We start from the raw sequence: 26,455 nt of genomic DNA, 5'->3' as shown, positions 1-26,455 counted from the left end.
ATATTAATGCTAGTAGACAAGGTCTTTCATAAAGCACATAAATGAATTCATTCACTCTATCTCATTAGCTTAATCGTCAACCTTTTTACAATGTAGCTGATTAACATTTTCATTGTTCTTCCTTGTTTTTTCCTTAGACTTTTACTTCTTTGGGGATCAAAAGATCTCTGAATACATAAGCTCAACAAATATCTCTGCACAACTGCACAACAACAGAAATTGCTAAAAGAGATAACTAAGTAAAGGCTTTCATAGCTCATGCTTCAAAGATACTGCAGGAAACAACCATTTAAGAACCATTTTTATTCGTATGTTTAACGCGATTATACACATTCATGAGTCCAACAAGATCTGCACTGTGACATTAAAGATACAGTACAATAACATTCAACATGAGGTACTTCATAATTATATATATCTGTCCTTTGTAAATAATGCTGTAAGCCTGCTAAGGTCAAACACTGCTACAGCACAAATGGGTGCTGGGACCTGAAGTTAGCTGAATTTATCACAACAAATTAAAAAAAAAAACAACACACAACAGAAAAAAAAAAAACCGTTCAGTGCAATAAGTATGTAGAAACTAAAATGTTCACTTAAATACTATTTTAGATATGCAGAAAGTATATTATGTTATACTCTCTTATCAGATTCCCCTCCCCAGGAAAATCAAACATACACGTAGCAAAGATGGCCAGGTACAGTTTAAGACAGAATCTACAAAAGGATCTCTATCGACATTATGCTGACATTCCAGGTTGATATAGCTGACGCTTGCAAAATGTCAATCAATGTATTCAAGCTTGGATGCTACTGCTAAACCAACCAAATCCACATTTAGACACCTACCTAAGTGCCCTGATGTCCGAAGGGGACTGGTACCAGTCACCTTTTTATATACCAGTACTTGTTAGCATCAAGCAGTGCTCAGAATCAAGTCATGCTGTAAGCATCAAAAGGTGTTTTGGGGTGCTTATGTTCATTCTTCCATATTGAAAAACTTTACATGCACCAGCTCCTAAAACCTGGAATGGACTCAGAGGAATTAAGCTAGAGGTAGCTTTCATCCTACTTCGTCAAAAAGATTCATAATAGTAGCAAATAAAAATAATAATTAAATAACAGCTCATTTTCTACATATTACAGCTACACAGTATTCTGATCTCCTAACTTCTGTTCCAGCCAGTCAATGTAGTAGATAGCTCACCTTTATGTGCAGGTAAGTAAAAACCAAAAAATAAATTAAAAGTGAGAAGCCAAGTCTAGTTTTACCAGTACAATACTCTCTGATTTGCCCCACCAGCTGAGGCACCTGATTTTCTTTCCAAACAACTCAGAATGCAGCTTGCTACTGCAAGCAACTTGTCAATCTGATCATCAGAGTAATTACATCTGCATCAACCGCTTGCTGTAAGAAAACTTAATCAGCTGATTAGCATCTTTCTCTGCTTTCAAATGTATTTAAATAAATGGAACTGCTGCTCAGATGTTGTCTAAAAGTAGATGACCATTACCTCATCACAATCTTAGATTCCTTTTTGCAGTCTCTTCAGCAACACTTCCTCCAGTCCATACAATTATACTCTTGTCTATTTTAGGCTGCAGATCTAAATATAATTAACTGGAGGTTTTTTAAATCTCTCTGGGAGTTTTCCATGGAGCATTCTGTTTAGATTTCGCTAACAGTCTGGATTATGTACATCTGTTACAAAAAACCAAAACATTTTTCTATATATGTTGAGGGTATTTACATTGAACGTTGCTTACACACACACACACAGAGGCATGTATGTATGTATGTACATAAAACATTAAACACTAAGACGGGTGAAATGCATCGATCTTGCAAGGCAGTTTTTTACCTGTCTCTCCTTTTATTACCTAGAGAGAAGATCTGGGCTTTGGCCATAAAGTATTTGACGTCTACGCTTGTTTTCCTTACTTCAGATGGTATTTTGGATACTGGAAAGATGTATTGGCACTTTACGATGGCCAGGGGCCAGGATTCCAACCGTCAAGAAACACTTAGAGTAATAGTATTAAACTGGTAAGAAATCATATGAGAAAACCATTTTTATTACAAAACTGACAAGTGAATTTAGAGTTATGCTGCATTAATGTGTTGATGTACTATAATACTAATCTTCAGTCTGTCTAAAGAATCATTTGGTCCTCTCATTTCGTTAAAACACACACAACAAACAGAACCCACTTCAGAGATGAAATAAGAATGAGGTGCTTTACAATAGGTAGTGTCCCTCTGAGAAGCAACTGTCCCAATGCAATGGTGAAGGATTTTCTTATGTTTAAATAGTACCTGTATTTGTTATTTATACTGGTTTCCTTCCCTGATAAAGGAGTCATGATCCCTAATACTTTTCCAAAAATGATACAGACATATGACAGGAAGTTTGTGAGGAAGAAAAAATAATCAGACAAGAAAAAGTTCTGCACCACATAATTCTCTGATTGATGTATAACCATAAGCAGTTGCAAGAGATCCAACATTAACACATTAGAGAACACTTCCTCCTCCTCCTCACTGTTATCTGATGATATACACTAAGTGTAATATGACCACAGTTGGGAATCTTCTTGTCTGAATTTCCACTGATAATGTATGGTAATAAAAAGAAAAAAATCTCACACTGCAGAAAAAAGTCCAAGTCAGGATTGGCACATTCTTTCGTTCCTCTATAATCTGCCTCTTCCATGCTTAGGAGGAAGAAGAAAAACCCACCCAAAACAAATAAAAAATTATCCTGCATCGGATGATAGATATTAATTCCCATTTATTTAGCAAGCTTTCAAAGAAAAGCCATTTATATAGCAAATTAACTTCAATGTAGCAAAAACTAGCTCATGGGAGTAGAGTGTCAAGAGCTGCATATACAATTTGAACACGTGCAACTACTTTCTGGCCTTCGAGGTGGGATTCCTAGAAAATGAACTCTGAGGGTCACTTGCCAAGCCCACATCCTCCCCTCACTGTAAACATGTCCATGCACTGTGGACACGGTCAGCGTGCTGTGTAGCTTCCTGAAAGCTGCTTGCTTCTCTCCATCTTCCCCTGCAGCCATCCCAAACAGCTGGCTGCAGCAGAACCTGACAGGATGAAGGTTTAAACCTATGCTTTTTCTGCTTACAACTGAAGCACCTCTTTCAGCTCCCATGATCAAAAGCAGCTCATTACTGGAATCTTTTAAGTCTGAGGAGGAGAGAGAAGAGAGAGCTATAAAACAAGGCTCTTCATTTTCTACCCCTACCTCCCCAAATAATTACAAGCAGAAAGCACGAAATGGAGAAAGAGAAAATGGATCAATGAAAACAGTGTTTAGTGAGATACAAGATTGGGACATCCTCTGGTGATTCACAGGTGCATCAAAGAAACGGTCAGCATCACCAGCAACCAGGCACCTCTCTTACAAAGCCTTTAAGACTTGTTTGTTCCTAAGAGCTTCCAGTTTAAATATTAGACTTAAACTTTATCACCAACAATGCTACAAGTATAGCAAGCCAGTAACTTGCCCGTAGTGTTTAGTTACATATTACCTGTACTGATCACATATCTGCAGATAAAAAGCTAAGTGTCAGTAGGTCTGAACCAGACAGGTTCTTCATAGCAAAATGCTTCGTCTCCACAAACTTCCATTCAAGCATAAAATATGAGTTCGGGAATTTGCCCTCCCTGTACCCCAGTGCCATTTGTACTGTCCGAAGAGCACTGAAACTGAACAGTCACCTTCCCACACTGAACTTCTGTCATTCCTTCTTGTCCAAAATAGCTGAGTTCGTTACCATCCAGAATCACGCTAGCTGTGTAAAAGGTGTCAGGCTCAATCTGCACTGGATATTCAAACCACACGGGAAAAGTGTTACTAGAACCATCTGAGAAATATTTACTCAAGTTCTGGCCTAGGATAACTCCTTGTCGTTTGAGTTCAATCTTGGCACTGTACTCTGCTGATCCACAGCTGGAGCCATACAGCCCAAAGCCAGCAATAAACACTCTCTTATCAACAGCAAACTGGATGCTGTCACACCGGCCCCTGTAGCGCCACTGGTTGCTGCGGTAAGCGCAGGACTGGAAACGGTGACATCGCTGAGGAACGAGGCCTTTCCGGGGCTTGCTTACAAACTGTAACTCTGGCTTTTTGGCAGCCGTATACCAGAGGAAGATATCATTGGTTTCGTTGAGAGTCAGAATCCCAGACTGAGCAGCGCCATTTGCGAAGTCGTCCAGTGCCATGGTAGGGATGCGTATCAAGTACAGAGCCTTCCCGAGGACTTTCCGCTTGTTCTCTATGGTAGCTGTTAGCTCTTGTCGCTGACACTCCACTTCAGCCCAGTTCAGAGCTGCTTCGAAAACAACAATTTCTTTGGCATTCAGAGTCTCCCTTCGGAGAATGCTTTCAAGTGTCTGAAAATCAATGTCACAGAACCCCTCCGACTTCAAAGCTAGCTCAGCTTGGGCGTCAATCACTTCCCAACAGCGCTGGGTCAGGTCAGGTTCCTCGAATAGGCAGCTCTGGGAAAGCAGCACACAGGCATTCTTTGCACTTAGACTTGTCTCTAGAAAGTTGACGCAGGCGCGGGCAAGATGAGGGACGATATATTTCTTGGCAGCATAAAGAGTGGCCAGTACGGTATCTGCAGCCAAATCAATTTCATCACAATATATGTATCTGAAATAAAACACATGCATGTAACACTGCCGCCTAATGCAAAAACCATCATTTGTCAACAACATCTGAAAATTATAAACAAAGAATATTTAAATGGCTCCACATTAAAACTAAGCAGTGCTTTTGGGGAACATTGATTAAATCCAGAAAAAGTACAAACCAAATTCATCACTCATGTAAGACCATGGAAGAGAACAGGCTTAAATCTAAGGTGAATACAGCTTCACATTTAGGGTACATGCTATGTAGACAATGGTTCTGTTTACAAACTATGGCCCCTCCAGCTCTGTCTTCCTTCCGTACATGCTTTGGCTAACGAGAGGCTATCCGCCCCAGGCAGTAGCTCCTCAAGGGCTACCTTACTTGGCTAACAGAACAGTCAGGAACACGTGTTACAAAGAGTACTTGGACTGGATGTCCCGTGATGGTGAATGATGATTTATTGAGGTGTATATATAAATACAGGAATGAAAACAAGTTTATTGGGAATAACTAGCTAGTCTAAGAATAGAAATACTATCAAAATATAGCAGGTGCTACCCATCTTCGTAACTACTGGGGGGGAGGTTTGGCAGGGGGAGAGGGAAAGAGGTTGGTTTTATTGGTTTTATTTTTTTAACAGGGCGATGAAACATAGGAAAAGGCAGAGAATTCTAATTTTCAGGTTTATTAATGCTTACAGCATCCTAGCTCCACTGCCATGGTGTTTTCTCTCAGTCTCATTGCATAAGGAAGAAAAAAAGCTTTACTGCTACGCTAGTGTGGTGGAAGAGATGAAGGTGAAATTCTATTTATATGACTAAACTGCTGGGATTCATTGCTCAGAGAAATGAAGCATTGTACAGTTTGTTCTTTTTAATATCTCATGCTTCAGGGCCCCATTTGCAGCTGGTGAATGCAATGTGCTAAAACCATGCCAAATGCAATTTTACTCTTCATAGGGATAAGCAAGTCTTGATGGCTATGGTTGATAAAAGTGCCTTCCTCCAGTAAAGCTGAAGTTGTATGCAACCCTGTACTAATTAAAATTTTCTAGTTAGAAGGTTTCCCAACACAATGAATTTTTTGCAGAACAGATGTGCTTATAAAGTGGAATTACTACCTACACTGATCTGATTATAGTTGTAAATATCTTTATTTGTATTTTTGAAGGTGTAGGGTACTATCTTCCAAGCCATGCTTAGAAAACACGCTCAGAGCTGATACTGCTCAAGCAATATAATAAAATCTAAGAAGTTACAGAGAAAAAGAATACTTACATAGACCCAAACATTATTTTTTTTTTTTACCTTTATTACTTGGTTTCGTCTGGGCTATTTGTAACAACAAAGAGCACATCTATATATCAGTGGTTACAGGCTTAGCTCCTTTACTGTCCAAAAAATTTTCAATGTATCAATTCATTCATTTTTATGATTCTCCTCATTGCTTTCCAACTCTTTTCTCCCTTCTATTACTTCTCTTGGCCTGCTGGTACAGCAGAGAATGATGACATCTGTTTTAAATTGAAGTAGTACAAAAGTTGCTAGTTTAATATTCATGAAAGCGAAGAACTAATATCACTGATTTACAACAGACACAGGACAGATCAGCTGTCAGCAATATTCGACACTTCTCACTCTGCCAATGCACCTCGACTCTGGGCTACAATTACTGATATTTCAGTTTCACCCTGTTCTTAAACAGAGGATTCTGCTAGACCACAGGGTCTGACAGTTTAGTAACACATTCATCCTGGGATGAGACCACGGTTCTAATTTGAACAGTCAAGATTAAGATAAGATATAATACATTAAAAACACCAATTCAGTCTGTCAGCTAGACTATGAATTTAACCCTATTTTTTAAAACTGTAGAGAACAGCCAAATCAATTTTACTGGGAGAAGAATTAGTATCTACCAATCGAGATATTATTTCCTATGTTATATCTGGCAATACCTTGTCTCATGTTTGTTGTCAGAATGCCCACTATATAGTAAAAGACAAAAAATATTTATGCTGTAAGAATTCACTGTGCAGGGGCAAAAAAAAACAAACCAAACAAAACCAACAAAAAAACCACAAAACCAAACTCAGTGTATTTTCTGACAAAGATTATGATGCATTCCTCCTGACTGCAGAAAGGAGCGTACGAAGGAGAAGGCTGCTCTGGGATAGGTCAAAAGTCTTTTCCTTCTGCAACAACAGCATCATGAGCCTTCTGCCATCCGCTGCTCACAGCAGCTGCAAGCAACACTCATGGGGACGACTTCCCAGGAGGAGAGGAGTGAGGGGGACTGTGGCTCCCCCCAGGCTCCACCCAGTGCAGCACATGCACTGGATCCTGCCATGAGGGGAATGCTGCACTGCTGAGCAAGATCCCTTCCCTTTCCCTGCACTGTCACGGCTGCAGACACCCCTGGCGTTCGCAGACACAGGAGCACTCTGCAGGTTCAGGCACACTGCATCAGTGGGAGTTAGCACTGGCAAGGTTAGCTCAACATCCACACAGACCACAAACTTTTTGTGGTGGTTTTTTCTGTTTGTTTTTTTTGTTTGTTTGTTTGGTTTTTTAAATAAAAGCTGAGAAGGTAAACAATTCCATGGTTCTGGCTATGCTCTCAAAGATAGTTTCCTAAATTGTCATGGGCTAAATAATATGCCAAGACCTAGATGTCAGTACTGATACTCTCTTTTCTAGGGTTGTTTTCTGAACACATTTCTTAAAGATAAATTCAGAAAGCATTCAGTTTTTATATGGCAAATCATGTTTAGCCACAGTGAAACAGATTTGTTGTTCAAAAAAAAAAAAGGGGGGGGGGGCGGGGGAATCCAAGTATCTTGTATTTGTGCCTTGTAAAATTCTGCAGGAAAGTAAAGCACAAGTCTGAGCTCTGCAGAAAACACCTGCAAAACCAGAAAGGCCCAAAGCAGGGATCCATGACACACCTACTTACATAATGTCATATCTTAACTTTATATATATTCCAGGTCTATAGAACATTTGTGTGACTTCAGCTTTTCCTGGCAGTTATTGATATTTGCACAGAACATTTCTGATGTTCACGATAACCTGTAAAAATTCTATGCAACAAACTCTATATACAACTTTGAACGTTCATCTACTGTGCCACTGAAATGTAAAAAAGAAACCATTCTGTAATCACAAGCTAGTCAAAACAATCTATGAAATATAAGAAGTTGCTCGCTAGTCATTACACCATTACATGCAAAAAAACCCTGCAGCATATTAAACGGATCACTATGAGATACTAATGCATATTCTTTATCAGAAAGCAATGACAGTTACTAAAGCTGAAGGGAAAAAACCTTCAAAGCCACAGCACTTCTGTGATAGGGCATTTGCCTTTAACAATCATAGTTTATAGATACATTCAAGGACAATTCAGCAGGGAAGCTGCTTCATTATGCTCATTTAGGAAAAGATAGCATTTCTTATGCAGTTTGCAAGAAGAAAAATAATGATCATGTAAACTGACTGGTTTTCCCCTGTTAGAATTAAAAACACTATTCATGTAAACAGCCTTTTTATCACTTTCCAAATGCATCAATATGATAGATGAGGAGAAATTTAATTTTCAGAGGCTATATTCAATAACTTAGGGTCATTTTTGTAAGACAAGACCTTCATACAGCAAGTTTATAAAAGCGCTGGAATGATGTCAATATACAAACCCAACAATTCTGGGGTTTGGGGTTTTTTTGTGTGTTTTTAACTTTTCACTATGCTTGCAAAGTAGAACAGGTTTTTTTTGTTACAGCTGACAATTCTTTTTAGTAACTCCATTCCATTGTGTAACGTGTAGTGACAAATCAGATCAATAGGCATTACAGTATACAATGTGCCCAAAGATCCTCTGTCAAAGTCATTATTTATAACTGCCTACATTAGTCTAATATATGCGTGCCTGGAAGTAGAGGGGAAGAGCAAAATGAGGTAAAAGTTTAAAACACTTGAAACACAAAAAGAGGAATATTTTAAGCAACTGCTTTCTTTCTGTTTATACGCAAGTCTAATACTTTAACAATGACATTACCAGTGTGTGTATACATCATAAAGAAAAATATATCCAGCAGATGAATGATGCTTACTTCAGCATTGCAAGAAAAGCAGCAGGCTCAACATCTGGTATACGGATTTCATCTTTGTCCTCAGCAAGCTCTCCGTAAAACATCGCATGGAATACAGAGCTCCCAACAGCCAGGACATACTGTTGAGAAAGGGAAATCTTATTTCATGCTTTAAACTGAAAGCACTGCCAACAAAAACAATGTAGAAGAGCCACTCTAAGCATACTGAGCTTTACTGACACACTCTATAGAGACACTTCAGTAAGAAATGAAGTCAAAGTTAAGAACAGAATTACACATTTTCTCTCATGGGCATATATGCATTAGCTACTGGAAAACGCTCATATCCACTACAGAAGTTAACTATTTCTAGAAAATCTCAAGAGTAATATTAATCAGCAGCACAAAGCAGTATTCCTAACTTTATAATGACTGCCTTAGCGTAAGTGTACTTGTTTAAGCAAAAACACAAAGAAAAGCAAGGGACAGACTATTCCCCTGCTTGCAGCCTTTTAATACACAGAATTATGCCTGTCCCAGAAGAGCCAAGTCTCCCACGCTGTGTCCTGCTGTAACCGTGGGAGCTCTCTCCGGCTACTCCCGCCCGAGCTGATAATGCAGCTGTTGCTTACTTTGTGTCCTGGCAGCCGCTGGGTCCCACCTGGTGGCCCGACCACAAAATGAACATCTGCCATCAAGTCATTGTTGAACATCACTGCATTTCTACAAACAGAGGTGGCATGTTAATTTATGGCACCCAGTAACACTGGGCTTGCCCCAGACCCAAGAAATGCAATTTCTTAACAACTTAAAGTTGCATGTTAGTAAAAAGAAGCAGGTCACTATTTGTTTTAAGCTAGTTTACACATCATCACGCAAATATACCAGAGAAAAAAAAGTAAGGGGGTGATGTGTGTGTGGGGAAGGGTGTGGGGCATGTGCACGCACGTGCAATAAAAAACAAAACAAAAAACCAAACTTATGAGAACTTTTAAAAAAGTGGAAATCAAAGTCAAAAGCATGTATCACTCAACATGCCCACTAAGGTCTAAAAGCAAATCTTTATGGGCACGCTGTGGCTTCCAGCAACATTTTTATTTACTCAAGACAAACAGCTGCACTGTCTGGAAAAGAGATATTAAAATATTTTCCATTACCAAAATACTTGTTTCACACACACAGAGTAAAAAAAGAGAGAACTGCGTTTTCTTCAGCAAATAAATGAATAACTAAACATATGTATTATGAACACTTTGCTAATTTTCACCACTCCATTCAAACAGCAAAAATAAACTGCCCTGAACTTACCTCTCTCTGATGGTTGGATAAAGTCCTTGCCAATTAGGTGCTGGAATAGTGTTGTTGTTATTGAGGTTTTGCTGGTGGTACTGCTGGACAGCAGTTGTATTAGTGTTGGCTGGTTTCTTTCGGGGAAAAATATCAGCAGCCATCTTCTTCTTCTTTTTGGTCTTCAAGGTAATGATTTCATAGCAAACTGGAGGCAATTTGCTGCTGCTACTGCTGCTGCTATTTCCTTTCTTAGAGCTCTTCTTGGACCTGTTCTTGACCGTCTCTGGAAGCATCAAGAAGAAGGTGAGACATTTCATGTTCTTTCCTTTCTCATCTACCATGAGTATACTTGTCTGTAAAGCTAGATAGCCTAACTAGACGGGAACATTAAGAAATGCACGTGGAAGCTGTTAAACAGAAAGCAGCAGAGCTGAGAGTTTGCTTCTTTTCCAGCAAGACAAGGTGACCTTTCCGGTGCACCGAGTAAGAAACTGGCTTTAAGTTTGATCCAGTACTTGAATCGTTAAATACATCCCCATCATTCCTGCCAGTTTTATTTCTTTCCAGATCTCCTGCTCAGGAATCGCCTGAAAGCGCTACACCCTGCAAGGAGAGTACACGCCTGGCTGTAGCACCGGCTTTCTGAAGGGGGCCAGCAAGACGCGCAATAGCACTGCCAGTCTGCTCGGCGAGCGGAGCTTGTGCGTTGAACGGATCGGAACAGAGTAGGTATTGCAGCCCTGCAGATGGAGTCAGCCAGCGTTCGGAGCCAATAGCTGAAGTCACCGATAACGATTGGACCCAGCCGCACAGTGACACCTATTGTAACGTACGCCGCTCTGACATTAAAGCGACAGCAGTTGCGCTCTTCAGTTAATACGTAGCGCTAAGTAATAAAGTAATAAATGGCATGCACAGTTGCGTAAGTGCATGACTGGCCAGAAGCATGTGTGTTTTAGCTCTCCTGGATGCTGCTTGAATTTTCACAGGGGAAGCAGTAAAAAGTTGAAATCAGGTAGAGAGATGTATTTGAGCCTAAGTATTTCCGTGGGAGCTATTTCCACATGCAGTCGATATTAACATGACTTCATGTCTCCAGTATTCCCACAAATCCCTACCATAACAGTTGTTCAGCAAAAGCACGCTATAGATATCAGAACCAAATGAAAGCAATCAACTAGCGGCAGCAAAGACAGTGATGCAGTTAAACAATCCCTTTCAGCGCAGCTTCTACTCCAGTGTAACATGAATAGAGATGAGGTCACAGCTTTAGCTTTAACTCCTTATGTTTCTAGATAACATAATAGCCTTTGACAAGGGTCCCAAATCACTAAGCAGTGCTAATTAAGCTAGCTTACCACCAGACATGGCTGCACCTCATCAGAAGAAAACTTCTAGATGTGTAATCAGATTAAAGCAAATCAGAGTGAATATATTTAATCAATATTTCAAAGCATTAAATGAAGAAGTCCGAATGATTCAGAGAGTCTCAGGCAGAAATCACTCCTTGAGATGCAAACACGCTCTGATTTTATTCACAAATACTTTCTGAAATAAACAGGATATAAGCTATGCCAACCACACCATTTAAATAGGAAAGACGACTAATTTTCAGTCATTAGTTTACTGAAATTTAGATCAGATTTCCTTAACAGTAGGTCAAGTGTATAAAAAAAAAAAAAAAAAAAGGCAAGCAAGCATAGCCACTTAAAAATAAAAGCAGGGAAACAAAAAATATTAGGTATTAAGTGTCAACATTTCACACCTTAAAATATTGGGGGGGGGGTAATTAAAATACGATTTCATAATTATTTTCAAGTTTTAAAGAAAAAAATCCTCTTTGCTTTCAAGGCAAATTTAGCCACTTCTAGCCTTAATTAGTTTTGCTGGACAAGACCACAACAGTGAAATTAAAGTGATCAAAGGTTGGCGGAGAAATGGCTGACCTTGCTGAAATCCCTGACAGAAATCTGCCACTGACTTAAACTGAAACGCAGAAATGTTACGCAGGCTATTTATCGAAACACCATCACAACTGCTTGAATCACAGCTATGGCTTTGTAACATGCAATCTCTGAATGTCTTTAAACCCAAAATTGTAAAACCTAAGTGCAGGTATTTCAAAGATTATCAAGTCTCCTTGGGAGACACTACCTATTAAGCACTAACTAAACACCCTGGCAGCTGGCCATCTAGAGACTTTGCTGCAGTGGCTGGAGATGATACCGTTTCCAGAGACACATCTGTCCCCTCTGTCTGAAGTTACTGCTCACGGAAGGGGGAAACAGAAGTATACGCGTCCATGCCTCAGCTACTGCATTTCACGGCCCAACCTCTTAGTGCAAAATCTCCTTCACCAGTAGTTTAAAAGATGGTAGATTATGCCTGGTGTGGCTGAAAATCAGTTTTGTTCCTAAATACATTGAGAGGCAGGTTATGCAATTTCCAAAGAAACATTTTCTAGCAAGCTTTTCTTTCTTTTCTTCCCCCTCCTTCTCTTTGTTTTCCTTTTTTATCTGCAACAGACTGATTCAGAAGGGAAACTAACAAACTAACAACCACATTGAACTGTAGAGAGGTAAAAGAAGGGGTAAAGGAGAAGAAACTCATCCCACAGATAGGATGTTTGTAACTGCTCACAGCTGAGAGTTTATAATGGGGACACAGCAGGTATTCTCAGCACAAAATTTGACTTTGTTGAGTTTGCAGAAGTTTTTTTACCCTCCTTATGTAAATTTCCAGCCCTTCTAGTTACAAAAATAACCCTTTTGCCACTGCACAGGACAGACATTTCAAAAGCAAGAAGTTTTAAAAAAACCCTTAAAGAGACAGAAAAACCATGCACTCTTCAGAAAATCTGGTTCTCAGCATTGCAGTTGGCAGAAGGCGAAAGATAGCAGGGTTAGAAGATCCATATGAGAGATCTGATTTTCATTCTATAAATCCATTTATAGACTACCAAAGTATATAAAAATCACAGTCCTTGCACATTTTATCAAACCATTTGACCGGTACAAATCCAAAGATTATACACACACCAGATAAGGTCACTGGGAGGCTACAGAAGAGAAAGAGAATGACAGACGGACTGACTGGTCAACTCAATCTGGGAAAGACAGACTGTAAACATGAACCCATAGGAGTCCACCATACCTTTGATTTCTGTAAAATACAACATATGCATAGCATGCTGTGCTTCTTGGGAAAGGAAGGGAGGGAGAAGCTGCAGCTGAAGCATGTTCTGCCTGAATCCAGAAGTCAGACAGACCCCCAGTAGACAAGAAGTATCTCCATGACAGGATAAAAATCCACCCCAGAAAATAAAAAGCCTAACTGCCATCTTTGCCTGTTCTGTCTGCTACAACTGGAAAATAGTGCTAATTCCACAACAGACTCCAGAAGTTCCTATGAAAAACTACAAACCTGTTACAAGCTTTATACCACCTTCCATTGCACTTCATCAGCTCAGAAACTAAGTCTCCTAGACCAATCATTAGATGCACGTGAAACAGTGGAAAAAAAAACCAACCCCAAAGAATTAGTGCTAGTTGCACTCACTATTCTTTCCATTTTGGCAGCAACTTCCATTTATTTTCCTGTAACATAGTTTTCTTCTTTACTATAGACATACGGTCAATGAATCTACAAATCAATACATTAGCAATCAGTAAAAGAAACCTATGAACTAGTCCCTGTTGAAAGACTAGTCAAAATCGCAAGTTCAAATCAGGCTGTCTCCAGCAAGATCATCAAGGAAATTGACCTTCTTTCTCCCAAAGATCTATCAATTTCTGAAAGCTTATTACAATGTGTTCCTAATCTTTTTCAGCAATTCTCATTTTTCTTCATTAATTATATATTAACAGAACCAACCTTGATACAACTTGATACAACTTAGAAAAAGGGAAATACAGTTCTTCGGAGACACATAAATCTTCATTTTATAAGCAAAGCAGTCACACCAGAAACATTGTAACTTAAAGGGTGTAGGAAATTCTACCTTTAAATCTTAACACCAGCCTAATGAAAATCCAAAATGCCAGAGATGAAGAATTAAGCAAAGGACTATATTCGGAGTTTGAGATACTATGCATCAAGTTACATGCCCCTTTCAAATTATTACGAGCAAGTTACAAGCCCTTGGAAATCAGCTCCTGACTAAATATTGTGAACAACTGAAGCATTAATTTTGCTGTTCAAATCCAAATGTGTGCAATATACCTGCAATCCCAGTTTCATTTATCCCTTAAGGCGATCATATACTTTGACACCATTGTGAGGGTTGGCACAGGAGTCATATTATAGCCCAGCTCTTAATACAACTTCTAATGTATGCTACTACTATAATTATGCCTTTCTAAAGGTAACTTCCGATTGAGAAATCATTTAATTTCCAGGGCTGATAAGAGTACTCTTCCTTATATTACATCAGTCTCTCCTGACACAATAGCAAGTATACCCAAGTTTTTCTCCCCCCCGCCCTCTAATAAGTTGTGCTTTTCTCTCTCTCTCATTTACAGGTTCGTTCTTCATGTCATAGCATGAACTGGACAATTCTATAAAAAAACAAGCTTTCATCAAAATTCCCAATTGTCTGTTACAACCAGATCATGAATAAAGGAATGAATTCCAAGTAGGCAATGAGAAAATGCATATATTTCTTTTCTGTAAAGTTGCCAAGTCTCTCCCTTGGCAGTTATTATGCCTATGCATTATTAACATTCTTTGTTTAAATTCTGGATTTCCCCTTAGGAGGAAACAAATTTCAGACTCTACATCTCGATTAACCAAAATAAACACTCAATGTTACTGTGTAACAAATCTACCTGTCCACTGCTAATTTTCACTGAATTTAAGTTGACTTTAAATGCTCATTTAGAAATGGAACGTACAAGTTCAAAAAAACAAAACCAAAAAACTCAACAAACCACACAGCTGAGGAGCCTAGTTCTGTTTACCTATCTATGAATTATTTAGTCACCCGGAAGAATCCTTCCCAATCACAATTCCAACCCTTCTGTTTGTAAAAACGCTCATTTGGAAAGGGGACTGATAGCTCTACTCTTGATTTCCTCAAGTGAAAAACGCATTACAGTTGACAAAATCTTCTAACCTCCTCTCTCACACGTTTCAGATTGGCAGCACCGAAAGTAACCAAGATTGCATCCGCTTCTGTCTGTTACATGGAAAAGCTGGCCCTGAAGGCTTACTCAGAAAGGTCTTCTATGGGAAGGGAAAAGAAAAAAAAAAAACAACCCCCAAAAAACCCCACCAACTAAAAGCAGGGAGAAAGACGGGCAAAACTGTAAAGACTCTCAGAGAAGCCAGAACATAGGGTAAAAAAAATGAGAGAGCACTTCTTTCCCAGAATAGCCAAGAGCTGGGAAAGAGTAGAATAGTATCAGAGTAGAATTGCACTTTGAACCAATATTAGAAGCTTTAAACCAAAGTCCAAAATAGCTAAATTGTATTTTGTTATAGCTCTTACGCTACACTAGCAACATACTTGTTGCCAAATATTCTTCTTAAGTGCTTGAAGTATGAGGTTTTAAACGCTTTGCATAATATTATCCGCTAAGATAGTTTTTACGTTTTTTTCCTAAATGCTCTTAATATTTTAAAGAAAACAAAAGCAGAAAGCCCTGTGCAGCCCAGTCAAGAGGTAAATACAAACTTACATAAAACAGAAGTTTAAAGAATGACTATTCACATGTCTTTTGCTCTCTCTTGTATTATTTGCTAGCATATAGGCTATGTATCTGCATAGCACTTTATTGGTCCCCTTACCAAAGCAGCCTTAATCTTTTTAATATGTCCTTTTTGTATCTGCAGTCATTTTCATTTTTTTTACAGCAATATCCTTTTTGAGACAAAGCAATCAAAACAAAACCTATTTAAGAATAACATTTAGCCCTATGTTTACTTGTGAATAAACATCCACCTTCCTTCTGTGTGGATTTCAATAGGCTCTCCATGAACCTGTTCCTACACCAAGTGCAACATCTCCCACTGACATTTTTTTCCTGTTACTTTCTTGCTTAGCTGCTTAAAGTTAGCAATTTAACCCCAGTGAGAGGTTCGATAACTTCATATTTACGCCCCAAACACAACATAACACAAAAGACTTCTCTACACTGTTGAGTTTTGCTTTTAAAGTTAAAGGTTTTGTTCTCAGCTGGGTCAAAATAAATATAGCTAGTGTATTAAAGCGAGAAAGAAAAAAAATGTTTAAAATTCTCTTGTATTTTCATTATGATTTCAATACCATGCTTGCTGCACGAATGACAGTCCATATAAACCACAACCATATAAAGAAAGGCTCATGTTTAAACAGCCTACAGTGAAGAACATATTTGATCCCGTTACAGCGAATTATCACACAACCATTCTCTTCTGTGCATATGGAAGGAAATAACATGAAATGCTTCATTACAGCACGAAATACATGATTTTACCAGCTTGCTGAGACATATTCCCCAATGTCATAGCTTGGGAACTGCAGGTAGAAAATATCTCGGAGCAGAATTTGCAATTTATTCTATAAACATTAATTTGCTTCTTGATAGTTCAAAGTAAAAACAAGAATTATAAATTAACTCTGAGATGAGAAAACCTACAACTACAAAATGAGAATCCAATTCAAGGTTACAGGAGATAAACTGTTTTTCTACTAATTTAAAAGTGACGAATTATGCATTTCTTCCCCATGGCTACTACTCTAGCTTGTCCATTTCATGTCATGTTGAGTTTTGCTCTTGACAATCTGTGGGCTCAAAAAATAAGTTCTTTCTTAGTGGCTACCATTTTTTCAATTTCTTTCTAAACATGATATTGCAAACCTGAAAGCATTCAACCCTTTTTCTAAGACAGAGGTCAACTTTAATTCTACTCTGCCTCTTACCAAAACTGACTTACAAAGAAAAGATCAGATAGCTCAGGAAATTGGTAATGAGATACAGTGGTTTTCGTCTCTAGGTCACTAATTCTAAATTGACCAAGGTCAACAGTAATCAAAAGTCATTAGCATTTAATGATCATTCAGTGCCCTGTGAGAAAGAAGCTAGGGATCTTGGTGCACTTCAGAAAAACCACCACTACAATTAGTACTCACATGCTGCCTATTTCAAGGGAGAGATCGGGATCGGATGACTACAGACAGAACTTCCTATCTTACAGACAGATCATGCCTATGCAGACAAACCTTCATACTAATTTTAACTTGGCTCAGAAATTATTCTTTTTAAACTGAATAGTTAATATAGGCTCTGATAAAGGGCAGGTTGGAAGGTGACTGGTCCTACTCCTTTACATCAGCAGTTCGCAAATGTCTTGGTCGCCCTACACACAGTAAGTCTGCAAAACGCAAATGGTAACACAGATAAAGAGAAGACATTTTCTCAGCGAGTCCTCACTTCTGAGAGCTGATGGCACTAGAAGAGTAACTACCCCATGAGTATCCACATGGGGACTGCATTACAGTTGATTACATTGGCATATAATTCAAGGACTACATTTTTCATGTGCAGATAACCTACATTCACCACGTCAAACCACAGCACTGAAGTACCCTGTGGGACAAAAGAGGGGGAGAGGATATTGCTATGACCCACGCCATACCTGTTCTGTGGCCTACAAACTTCAGTCTCCTGGGACTGCCAGGCTACCAGCACCTTCCAACGAGGTTAAGAAAAATGGAGGGGACTTTTGGAAAGCTTGGTTAGGTGTTGTAATGTAAATGTCATTAGGGTCTGTCATAGGAAAACTACGTCATGCCAATCCGTAGGTCCCTAAACTTCACTAGATGTAAAACATGTGGCTTAAGAACGCAAAGCAGGTCAGTGATTTGCACACTTGTGTTTACAGTAGAAGAGCATACCTGGAACCATTCAGTAAAAGTATTTTAAATGACCTTAAAAAAGGGGATAAAATGGTACAGCTTCTTGTTTCTACTACATTTTAAATGACAGAAGAGGAAGACTTTACCCCAGTTAGCAAAGGAGGAAGCAGTCAGTCCTTTGGCAAAACAAGCATTTGATAAGGAATGCCTTCTCCAACACAGTGGCTCTCACTTCTCAGAAGTGAGACTCAAAACCCATGAACAACAACTCTTGCAATTTTTTTGACAACTGTTTAACAACCCCAATTTTTAGATATGAGAGACTGATTGCTGCTAACCTGAGCTGCATCCAAATAGTTCAAGGAATGGAACCAAACATTAAGTCCATTAAACTGCCCTGTACTGAGTTAATCTTCCTTTGCTACACGTTAGAAGCTGTGGATCTTGTGACTTGCCCTGGTTTCCAGATTTCACAGCACATGCAGCCTCTGTTTGAATGGCTGTTCCACAGGGGGATAAAGACGTTGCCAAATTTTTATCTTAACTGTTTTAGAAAATCAGATTTACTTTCCTTTGCTGCAAATATTTCAGTCACACTTGATTATTAGATCAGTTACGCTTTAGTATTTCTATTAGTTTCTCCTCCTCTTTACAAGTGAATGTCAGCTACTTTGCACTAATCAAATTTTCAAGACGAACATACACATACTCCTCAAATTCTGGTTTCAGAATATGCTTGCAAGCATTAAGATGTATTTACCTAGCAATATTACGATATCCCAAATGCCTATTCTCCTTCACAATAACTCTGTTTCAGAGACCCTAGGACATGTCAGAACTTTAGTAGAGAAAAAGAAAAAAATCAAGGAAGGAGCAAGTAATCAAACATAAGAGCATAAGTAAGGGACTGTGCAAGGTAAACATACATACACATTAGTTTTATATATTATAAAGTTTTATATAGTATGAAACCCTTTACTTTTTCTTGGTATACGTGGAGTAGTATCACCTTGGGAGAGTATTGCTGAAGACAAAAATCATATAGCACTACGAAATCGAACGCACCTAGGTGCACTTTGTACACGCTTAAGTGCATTATATTACCCTAACATCACGTGGTATCCCTTTGAGCTGCGTTCCTCCGCAGAAACTGAGCAAGTTGTCTAATAGGGCAGTCATTCCTTCCATCTCTAAGTTGAACTGTATGCTGAGGAGTCCAAAGGAAGGTAAAATACTGCAACAAGGGGACAGCTGTAAATAATAGGCAGCTAGCTTCAGCTCCTCCCCAGTGTTGAAGTATATGGCTTGAGCTTTCCTCCCCCTCCAAGTGGACGAGGTGACAGGCTGTTAAGTAGCATGTGGTGTATTATGGATTAGATTTGAAAGTGATTTTGTTCCATCAACTATTGAAAGCCTACGTATAAAATCTCACACCTATCAGGCACAAGCAAGCACACTACCTGACTGAAGAGTTGCTTTCTTTTCATACTCTCAGAAAACCCTTGCAACTAAGCATGCTTTGTGCAAACGAGGAGGCAGCGAAGCTATAATTCCAGCGAATGTAGGTTTTTTAAGAAAATGACTCCTTTGAATTGCTTTGGATGTGAAGAGGAGAAACTGCAGCTCAGGTGGATACAGAGGGTAACCTGGTACATAAATATCCCGTCACAGGAGAATGCTATTAAAAAGTCATTCAGCCCTGTACTGAAGTAGTACACGATCCTCTGGTGAAATATTTATTCAGGATATCAAGCAACCTCAGGATACAGGTAACAGGGCTGGACAAGGTGATATCTCAAGATACCTTCCAAATTTGTTTTCTGTGATTCTACACCCTACAAGCCCAGGACAGCCAGCAGACATTCACAGATTGCCAAACAGTTCACCAGTGTTTGAAAACACACTTTCCAGATGGTGGACTCGCTTGGTTTTCTATTTCTCTAGCTTGCTGAGTTATCAACCCTGATAGGCCAGCAGGATCAGAAAACAGACAAGCCAGGCCCAGAAAATGGGAATTTTGCAAATTTGAATGAAGTGACCTTTTACTTAAGGTCCCCCCCCCCCCAGTTTTCTGACATACATACGTATAATTTGGTTTTGTAATTAAGGTACAGTATTGAAATTCAACTTTACGGCAGAAAACAACTGAAGACAACTTCCACCACACAAAGCTTTTAATCTTTTCCTTCCAAGATTCCCATCTCTTTATTTCCTTCTTTTGCCTTATCTATCAGCTCTCTGAGATAGAAACTGTTGCTAATCTCTTACTTATATAGTGCCTCATAAAACAGTGCTTCCATGCCAGTTCAGGTATCTGAACATTTGCTCGTGTAAAACAAAACAATAGCCTGCAAGCCTCAAGGAGTTAGTAGAGAGAGTATCACAGGAGAACTATCGTGAGTTATCAGAGAAAGCTAATGCTGGGCATGAATGATATTCTGCTGCAAAACTAGCGTCATTTGCACAAGTTCACACAACAGATGAAGACCTAAATTTCTTCCGACAACATAACGCACGGCCTATCATCATCAGACCTCTGTTTTAATTGAGCCTACCCTAACACTGATCCTTTCGTTGTAAGCATAACAACTGTTTGGTAACTTTAGAAAAAATATTTGCTCACAAGCTCTAACAAGCAAGCGCCCAAAAAATAAAAATTACTGTTGCAACCTGCATCTTTTTTCTCAGCCTTAAAGGGCAAGTTAAAGGAATTCCATATTGCTTGTAAAAGGTGTTTCCTCCAGGGCAGAGCTGAGGATCGCTGGAGGGGAAACACACGGAAAGTTATTGTGTAGTTAGCTGCAGCGTACTTACTGTGGGGGATTTAAAAAAAACTACTGCACTCTACATTTAACTTTGGCAATCCTGCAGAACTTATTTCAAACGAATAAGGTCCTAAGAGATTTGATATGGAAAGTTAAATTACCCAGTGAAGCCAAGATATTACGCGTTATGACATACTGCACCTCCTTTCTATAGGAAATGGTGAGACTAGTTATTTCCCACGAAAAGAAAAGCTATTTTAACCCCGACTCTAGCATAAAACACTTAAAGCAGCATCAAATATAGCATTGTATACCTATAACCCAACATCACCTCTCTCTACAAAAAACAAATGACAAGCCCAGGACACGGATTACAGTTTGACGTATAGATTACATGCTGGAAACAAAGTAGAGTGAGGACTAACAACAATGCAGAAAATCTGCACAAGCACCCTTCAGAGAAGACACAGTCAGTCTTTGTTGTTTTAATTAGGTATGTCAGTAAACATCATTTTAGGAACACTTAACTACCATAACTTCAATTCAAACTTTTTCTTACTTCAAGTGAGAACAACCCACTGCTCCCTCCTATTTTCAAATGCACCACCACTCAGGAAACACCATAGGCAAACGAATTTATAAACTTAACCTGAAGGTTACCACAGATGGACTTTCTTGAAACAAAACAAAGAGGAAAATAGTAAATTGTAAAGGTGTGGGCCCTTAACTGAAACTACTCAGTCATCAGACATACGTACCTAGGGAAGTTTGGCCAACATGGGGAAGAGGAGGTGGTATTTATGTCAAACCGGATGCAATTATTAATTGTTCCTCTAGGAAGTTTTACTTAATTGATACTTAAAATACTACTTCTTTTAAAGAAGTGTTACTTTAAGCAGAGAAAAACAACCCCAAACCCCAACTTTTAGGTTTAGATAACTTTCAATTTCTCCAAGGCGAAGCGCTAGCCCACAGGCACAGCTCTGGAGGAGGCCCTGGCCCGGGCGGCCAGGCGTGTTGGCACTGCCAGGTCCCAAGCTCGGGGCTCCTCGCGCTGCCCGTTTGATCCCAAACCACCCGATTTTAGAGCGGTTCATCACCGCCGGTTCACTCCCGGCACCACAACAAAGCCAACCGGCCTCTGCACAAAAGGCAGCTGCAAACACTCGGGGAGCCGGGGGGCGGAAAAGTAAGGATGAAACCCTTCGAAACGGCTGCAGGAACAAATAACGACTTTGATCGGGCAAAGACCGGTTTCCAAGGAGCTCTTTGTGCCGGCTCAGCCGACCGCCTCAGCGCCGACCCGGCGGCAGCCGGCCCGGGCGCTGGGGGCACCGCTCCCCACACCCGCTCCCCGCCTCTCTCTGCCCAAGTTTCGCGGCGGGCGCGATGCCGGCGCTCAGGTGCGGCCGCTCCCGCCCCGTCCCTCACGGAGGCGTCCTCTCAGGGCGGCTGGGGACCAACGGCCGCCCGCCCGCCCGCCTACCCCCGATCCCCCACCGCCGGGAACGGCCACCGCCGTCCCCCTTCACCCGGCGCCGCGGCAGCTCCCTCCCCCGCCGCAGGACGCCCCCGGCCCCGCAACGCCCGGGGCCCAGCGGAGCCGCCCCGGCCCCCTCACCGCGCCGCCACCGCCTCCCCTCAGCGCGGCGCGAGCGCCCGGTAACGGCCGTAACGGCCGCCTCGCGCGCGCCACCTCCCCCCCCCCGCACTGACCTGAGGGCGCCCCCACTCCCGGGGCGGCGCGGCCCCTCGCAGCGGCACGCGCGGCCCCGCCTCGAGGACGCGCCCGCTCGCCCCGCGCGCACGCGCACGCCACGGGCGCGAACGGGGCGGGGCGTGGCGGCGGGGACGCGCGTGGGTCGGCCCCACAGCGCCGCGGCCTCACCCCGGGGCGGGTCGGGGCCCTCAGCGGCGGGCTCCCGCCTCCGGCGGGCTCCCCCCAGCCGCGCTCCTCCAGTCTGGCGGGGGTTTTCCCCTCAGCAATAAGGCCCCGCTGTACCGGAGGGCACCGCCGGGCCTGGCCCCGCGGGAGGCCAGTCAGGGCCTGGGCCCGCGGCCCGCCGAGGCGCTGGGGGCACAGGGGGCCCCCACAGCAGCAAAACCTTCAGATTTCACCACAAAAAATGGGGCTTTGGCACCAAAAAAAGTTGAGAAAAGACGGGACAAAAACTAGCAGCACCTTTTTTTTTTTTTTAATTAAAAATCCAATTAGCACCTGAAATAGAAGCATATTCTTGGCTCAACCCGTTTTGAGGATTCACCCTCTAAAAAACTGATACTTTTTTGTGTGCACTGATAATCTGTGACGACAAGAGCTCGCCATTCCCTTCAGACAACAGATTTCATCGATTTGCAACGTTATAACGACCAAATACTTTTCTATATAAAACATCGCCTTTGTTCATCCAGTGTCACTCTCTAGAGCTCTAAGCAAAAAAAAAAAAAAAGAAAATAAAAATAAGCCTTACAGCAGAAACTCCTCCAGCTGTGGCGCCCACATCTCATCCCAGGGCCAGCAACAGGGGGTGAACCACCCTTCCCCCTCAGGTTTTTTTTTAGGGTTTTTTTTCCAAATAAACCTAATCACACAATGAGATACGAATGCCGTACATCCTTCCTTGCGTGAGCTGTTCCCGTTCTGCTGTGCGTAGGGTTGCCAGGTTAAAAAAAAAGAAAAAAAAAAAGCAAAGTACTTTTTATTTTTGAGCCACTGAAGAAATAATCAACAGGGATAGAGGCATTTCCAGGATCAGCACCTGGGTTTATCCAGGAGCTTCATAAATAAGGGATTTCTCATAATGCTGGCATATAACGACGTGGGAAATTAAAATGCATTGCTAGCATTTATTTTTAAAAGCATAGCAAAAGGCTTTATTTGAAGCTTTAGAGGGGGTTGGTTTGGGTTCCCCCCCCCCCCCCAAGAAACAATTCTTTTGGAATTGCTGCTGTCTTCCAGCTTTAGTCTCCCATGAACATTCCTTTACCTATATTATATACATGTTATTTTAGCAGATACCTTCGCTATGTGAAATTAGGCGTATCTGTGGATAATCAGTACTTTGCTCTTCCCATTTTAATATTTTAGTTATTAAAATAGATAAGAAACTAAATAGCAACAATAACGACTGTATACACACACACACACACACTTTATAGCTCTTACGGATTTTACTGGCAGAGTACATGCTTTAAATTATAGTATGTAAATGATGATTTAATTGGGACTTGGGAAGCCAACAAAATATTCATTATCTGAAGTGAACTTAAACCTGCTGCAGATAGCCACTGTCATTGCCCACCCTGTCTTCAGACTGGAGGTAAAAGGCCCTTTTGCAGCTGGGGTAGTTTAAGATGGGCAAGTGGTGGGGAGAAGCCCCTTCCTCCAGTTTAGAGGAGGTTGTTTTGCAACCTGAATTTGAAACCCCATAGTAGGAAGACATCTTCCAGCCATAACCCCAGCACATCCAGGAGTTAGAAGATAAATCCTGCGACGTTTTCTGACTGAGAGGCAGCAGGAGCTGCCCAAATTAGGGGCTCCACTCAATAACATTTGTTTTGCTTTTTTGGGCTCCTTAGAGCACTCCGGCATTTCCAGCCCGGTTTGTTCAGCTGTGCACGGGGCTTGGACCGTGACTGCCTAGCATCCCCCAAAGAGCTCCAGGGTCTGGTTTAATACTGATACCAACACTGAATTAAACTGCAGCAGTCACCGCCACCTTGCAGCGGACTTTGCACACCCAGCTGAAGTTGCTCCGCTACAGCCAGTGGTGCGGGAGGCCGCACACAGCACCGGAGCGCCAGTCCCACCCCATCCTCAGCCCTCTTCACTCCTGGGGACTTACAGACACAGGATGGTGGGTTACACCTCGTCCGCATGGTCCGGCTCAAACACACGCTCACAGCGCTGCTGCTGGGCACCAAAGCACTGACGTTCAGAGCTGCAGTCTCTCCTCTTCCTCCTGCAATTGCACACCCAGGATTAGTTACCTGCTTTGAAGCACACAGACGTGTGGTTACCTGTCCGAGTTAAGTAGACCTCCACGCAGCTCACTGTGTTTCTCAGGGTTGTGTTTAGTCACTTAGCACTGCAGCTTGCTGATAAGTTTCAGCCCAACTCCAGAGCCAACAAGCCGCCAGATAAGCCAGACCTGGCCAGAGCCGCAGTACTGGGCCACCAAAACCATCTCGCAATAGGGGACAAAGTGCAAAGCTTCTAGTGCTACTGGGTGTTGATGTCCTCTCTCCTTGTGCTGTCACCCTCCAGGGTGACTATATATATAAAATATGTATTAAAAAGCTCATGAGGAAGAGGAGCCATAGCCCAAGAGCAGCTGCAGAGAAGGTCTTTGGGGTGCTCCTTCACAGCTTTGCGGCCTTGCCTGCTCCTAGCCCAGGTTTCTGGGCAAGCTCCAGCATTGCCTGTTGCAAACCAAGGGCTGCGCTACTGGGGAAGGTAAAAGCTGAACCAGCTGCGTGTTGGGGAGAGCTGATCAAAGTATTTTAGTTGGTGTCTGCAAAGCCATTTAACTGGGATAGGTTCTGCTCTGCGGAGGTGGTAAAATAAAGCCAAATATTTGTGTTGAGTCACATTCAGACTCATCTGTTCTCATGTCACAGGCATATTTTCCAGGTATTGAGCAGCGCTTTCCAAAGACTTACTAACTTGAAGAGCCGTTTAAATATTCATTTTCCAGTTCAACTTGCATGCTGGGTAGGTTCTTCCAAGTGCTCCAGGGTATAATTAGTTTCTCCAAAAGCATCTTCCCACCAGGCACTTTGCTAGTGCTGACCGTGTTTCCCCTCCACATCTCCCCTCCTCCCCAACCTCTTAAAGCTTCACTGAATTTCTGTGCACAGCCTCCCACAAAGGTTATCATTTTATGTTTAATAGGGGGAAAAAAGACAGTGCAAGAGATTTACTGCAAGTGGAAGCCATTACTGGAGCAGTTATCAAATGAAAGAACAATGTAATAACGTCTAGTCATAAAAATACGAAGAGTTGTCTATCGGAGGCAAACCCCTGAGTTGTAAAATTAGCCTGGGCAGCTGCTGTGAGCTTTTGGCAGGCAGGACAAGATCCTTGCAACACACGGTTAAATGCCCAGGTGTTTTGCAGCTATACAGGCTGGAAAGTGGGCCCCCAAACTAGGACCAGCCAGAGGGAGACGCATCAGCATCCCAAGGCCACAGGAGGCTTCCATGAAGCAGAGCCAGAGGAGTCAGCTCAGCACCATACCAAATGTCCCCAGGGGGGTTACCACATCCCCTGGGTTTATGCAGGCATTGGATGCCTCCCAAAGATAAACCTATTGTCTCCAGCGCAGCTGTAGCTCATTGAGGCTGCCAACCCCAACTTTTGGGTTAAGTATTAACTAACTAATAGTAGATGGTGTTGAATTTCGTCTGCCCCTTGACCTGTAAGGTCAGGTCACACAGGCTATGAAACTGCAGCTAGAAGACACTGATTGCCAGTCTAGTGTATTAGTACAGGCAATTTTCCTCATCTCTTCCAGTTCTGCCCTCCTGCCACAAGCTGGGGCAGAAACCCCTTCAGGCTTAACCAAATGGCCATTAACCTTTCCAAAATAAAAATACATGAACAAGTGGATACCAGCATCCATCACAAGTGAGGAAAATGTTATATTAGCAGAGGAATCTTTGACTCCTATCTGAGAGCCAACATCTTCTATCAAGGACTGTCCAGCCTCTCTCACCACATGCACCAGCACCTCTCCACCACACCCTAGCACCAGCACCTCAGCTCTTCCCCCCCCCCCAATCACTTACTTTCAGCAGCACAGTC

General features: G+C 41.6%; 1 protein-coding gene across 3 annotated transcripts; it reads right to left on the bottom strand.

Annotated features, from left to right (window-relative positions):
* Positions 1-284: 284 nt before the first annotated feature.
* Positions 285-26,455, bottom strand: BTBD3 (BTB domain containing 3). 3 transcript variants are annotated; one of them, XM_087776638.1, is made up of 6 exons: positions 26,440-26,455; positions 24,495-24,611; positions 10,066-10,330; positions 9,390-9,480; positions 8,779-8,897; positions 285-4,685 (listed from the first exon to the last, which is right to left on the bottom strand). In XM_087776638.1, the coding sequence occupies exons 3-6, from the start codon at positions 10,206-10,208 to the stop codon at positions 3,653-3,655; spliced, it is 1,386 nt and encodes a 461-aa protein (XP_087632764.1). In that variant the 5' UTR covers positions 10,209-10,330; positions 24,495-24,611; positions 26,440-26,455; the 3' UTR covers positions 285-3,652. The 3 variants fall into 3 exon arrangements, with proteins under 3 accessions (XP_087632764.1, XP_087632762.1, XP_009474443.1); XM_087776636.1 differs by lacking the exons at positions 24,495-24,611; positions 26,440-26,455 and adding an exon at positions 22,366-22,446; XM_009476168.2 differs by lacking the exons at positions 24,495-24,611; positions 26,440-26,455 and having other exon boundaries at positions 10,066-10,942.

This window comes from Nipponia nippon, unplaced genomic scaffold (genome assembly GCF_047370975.1).
Source record: "Nipponia nippon isolate SJK-2023a ecotype South Korea unplaced genomic scaffold, ASM4737097v1 scaffold_4, whole genome shotgun sequence".
NCBI lineage: Eukaryota > Metazoa > Chordata > Aves > Pelecaniformes > Threskiornithidae > Nipponia > Nipponia nippon.
The sequence above is the reverse complement of the archived record's forward strand: the minus strand, read 5'-3'. Positions and strand labels throughout refer to the sequence as shown.

What these genes read in the sequence shown, in the direction of transcription:
- BTBD3 (XM_009476168.2), bottom strand. Translation starts at nt 10,388, where the DNA reads ATGGTAGATGAGAAAGGAAAGAACATGAAATGTCTCACCTTCTTCTTG. An exon ending in AGCGGCTGCCAGGACACAAA is followed by an intron (nt 8,898 to 9,389) that starts GTAAGCAACAGC and finishes CTTTCTCAACAG; the next exon opens with TATGTCCTGGCTGTTGGGAG. An exon ending in GCTTTTCTTGCAATGCTGAA is followed by an intron (nt 4,686 to 8,778) that starts GTAAGCATCATT and finishes GTTTTATTTCAG; the next exon opens with ATACATATATTGTGATGAAA.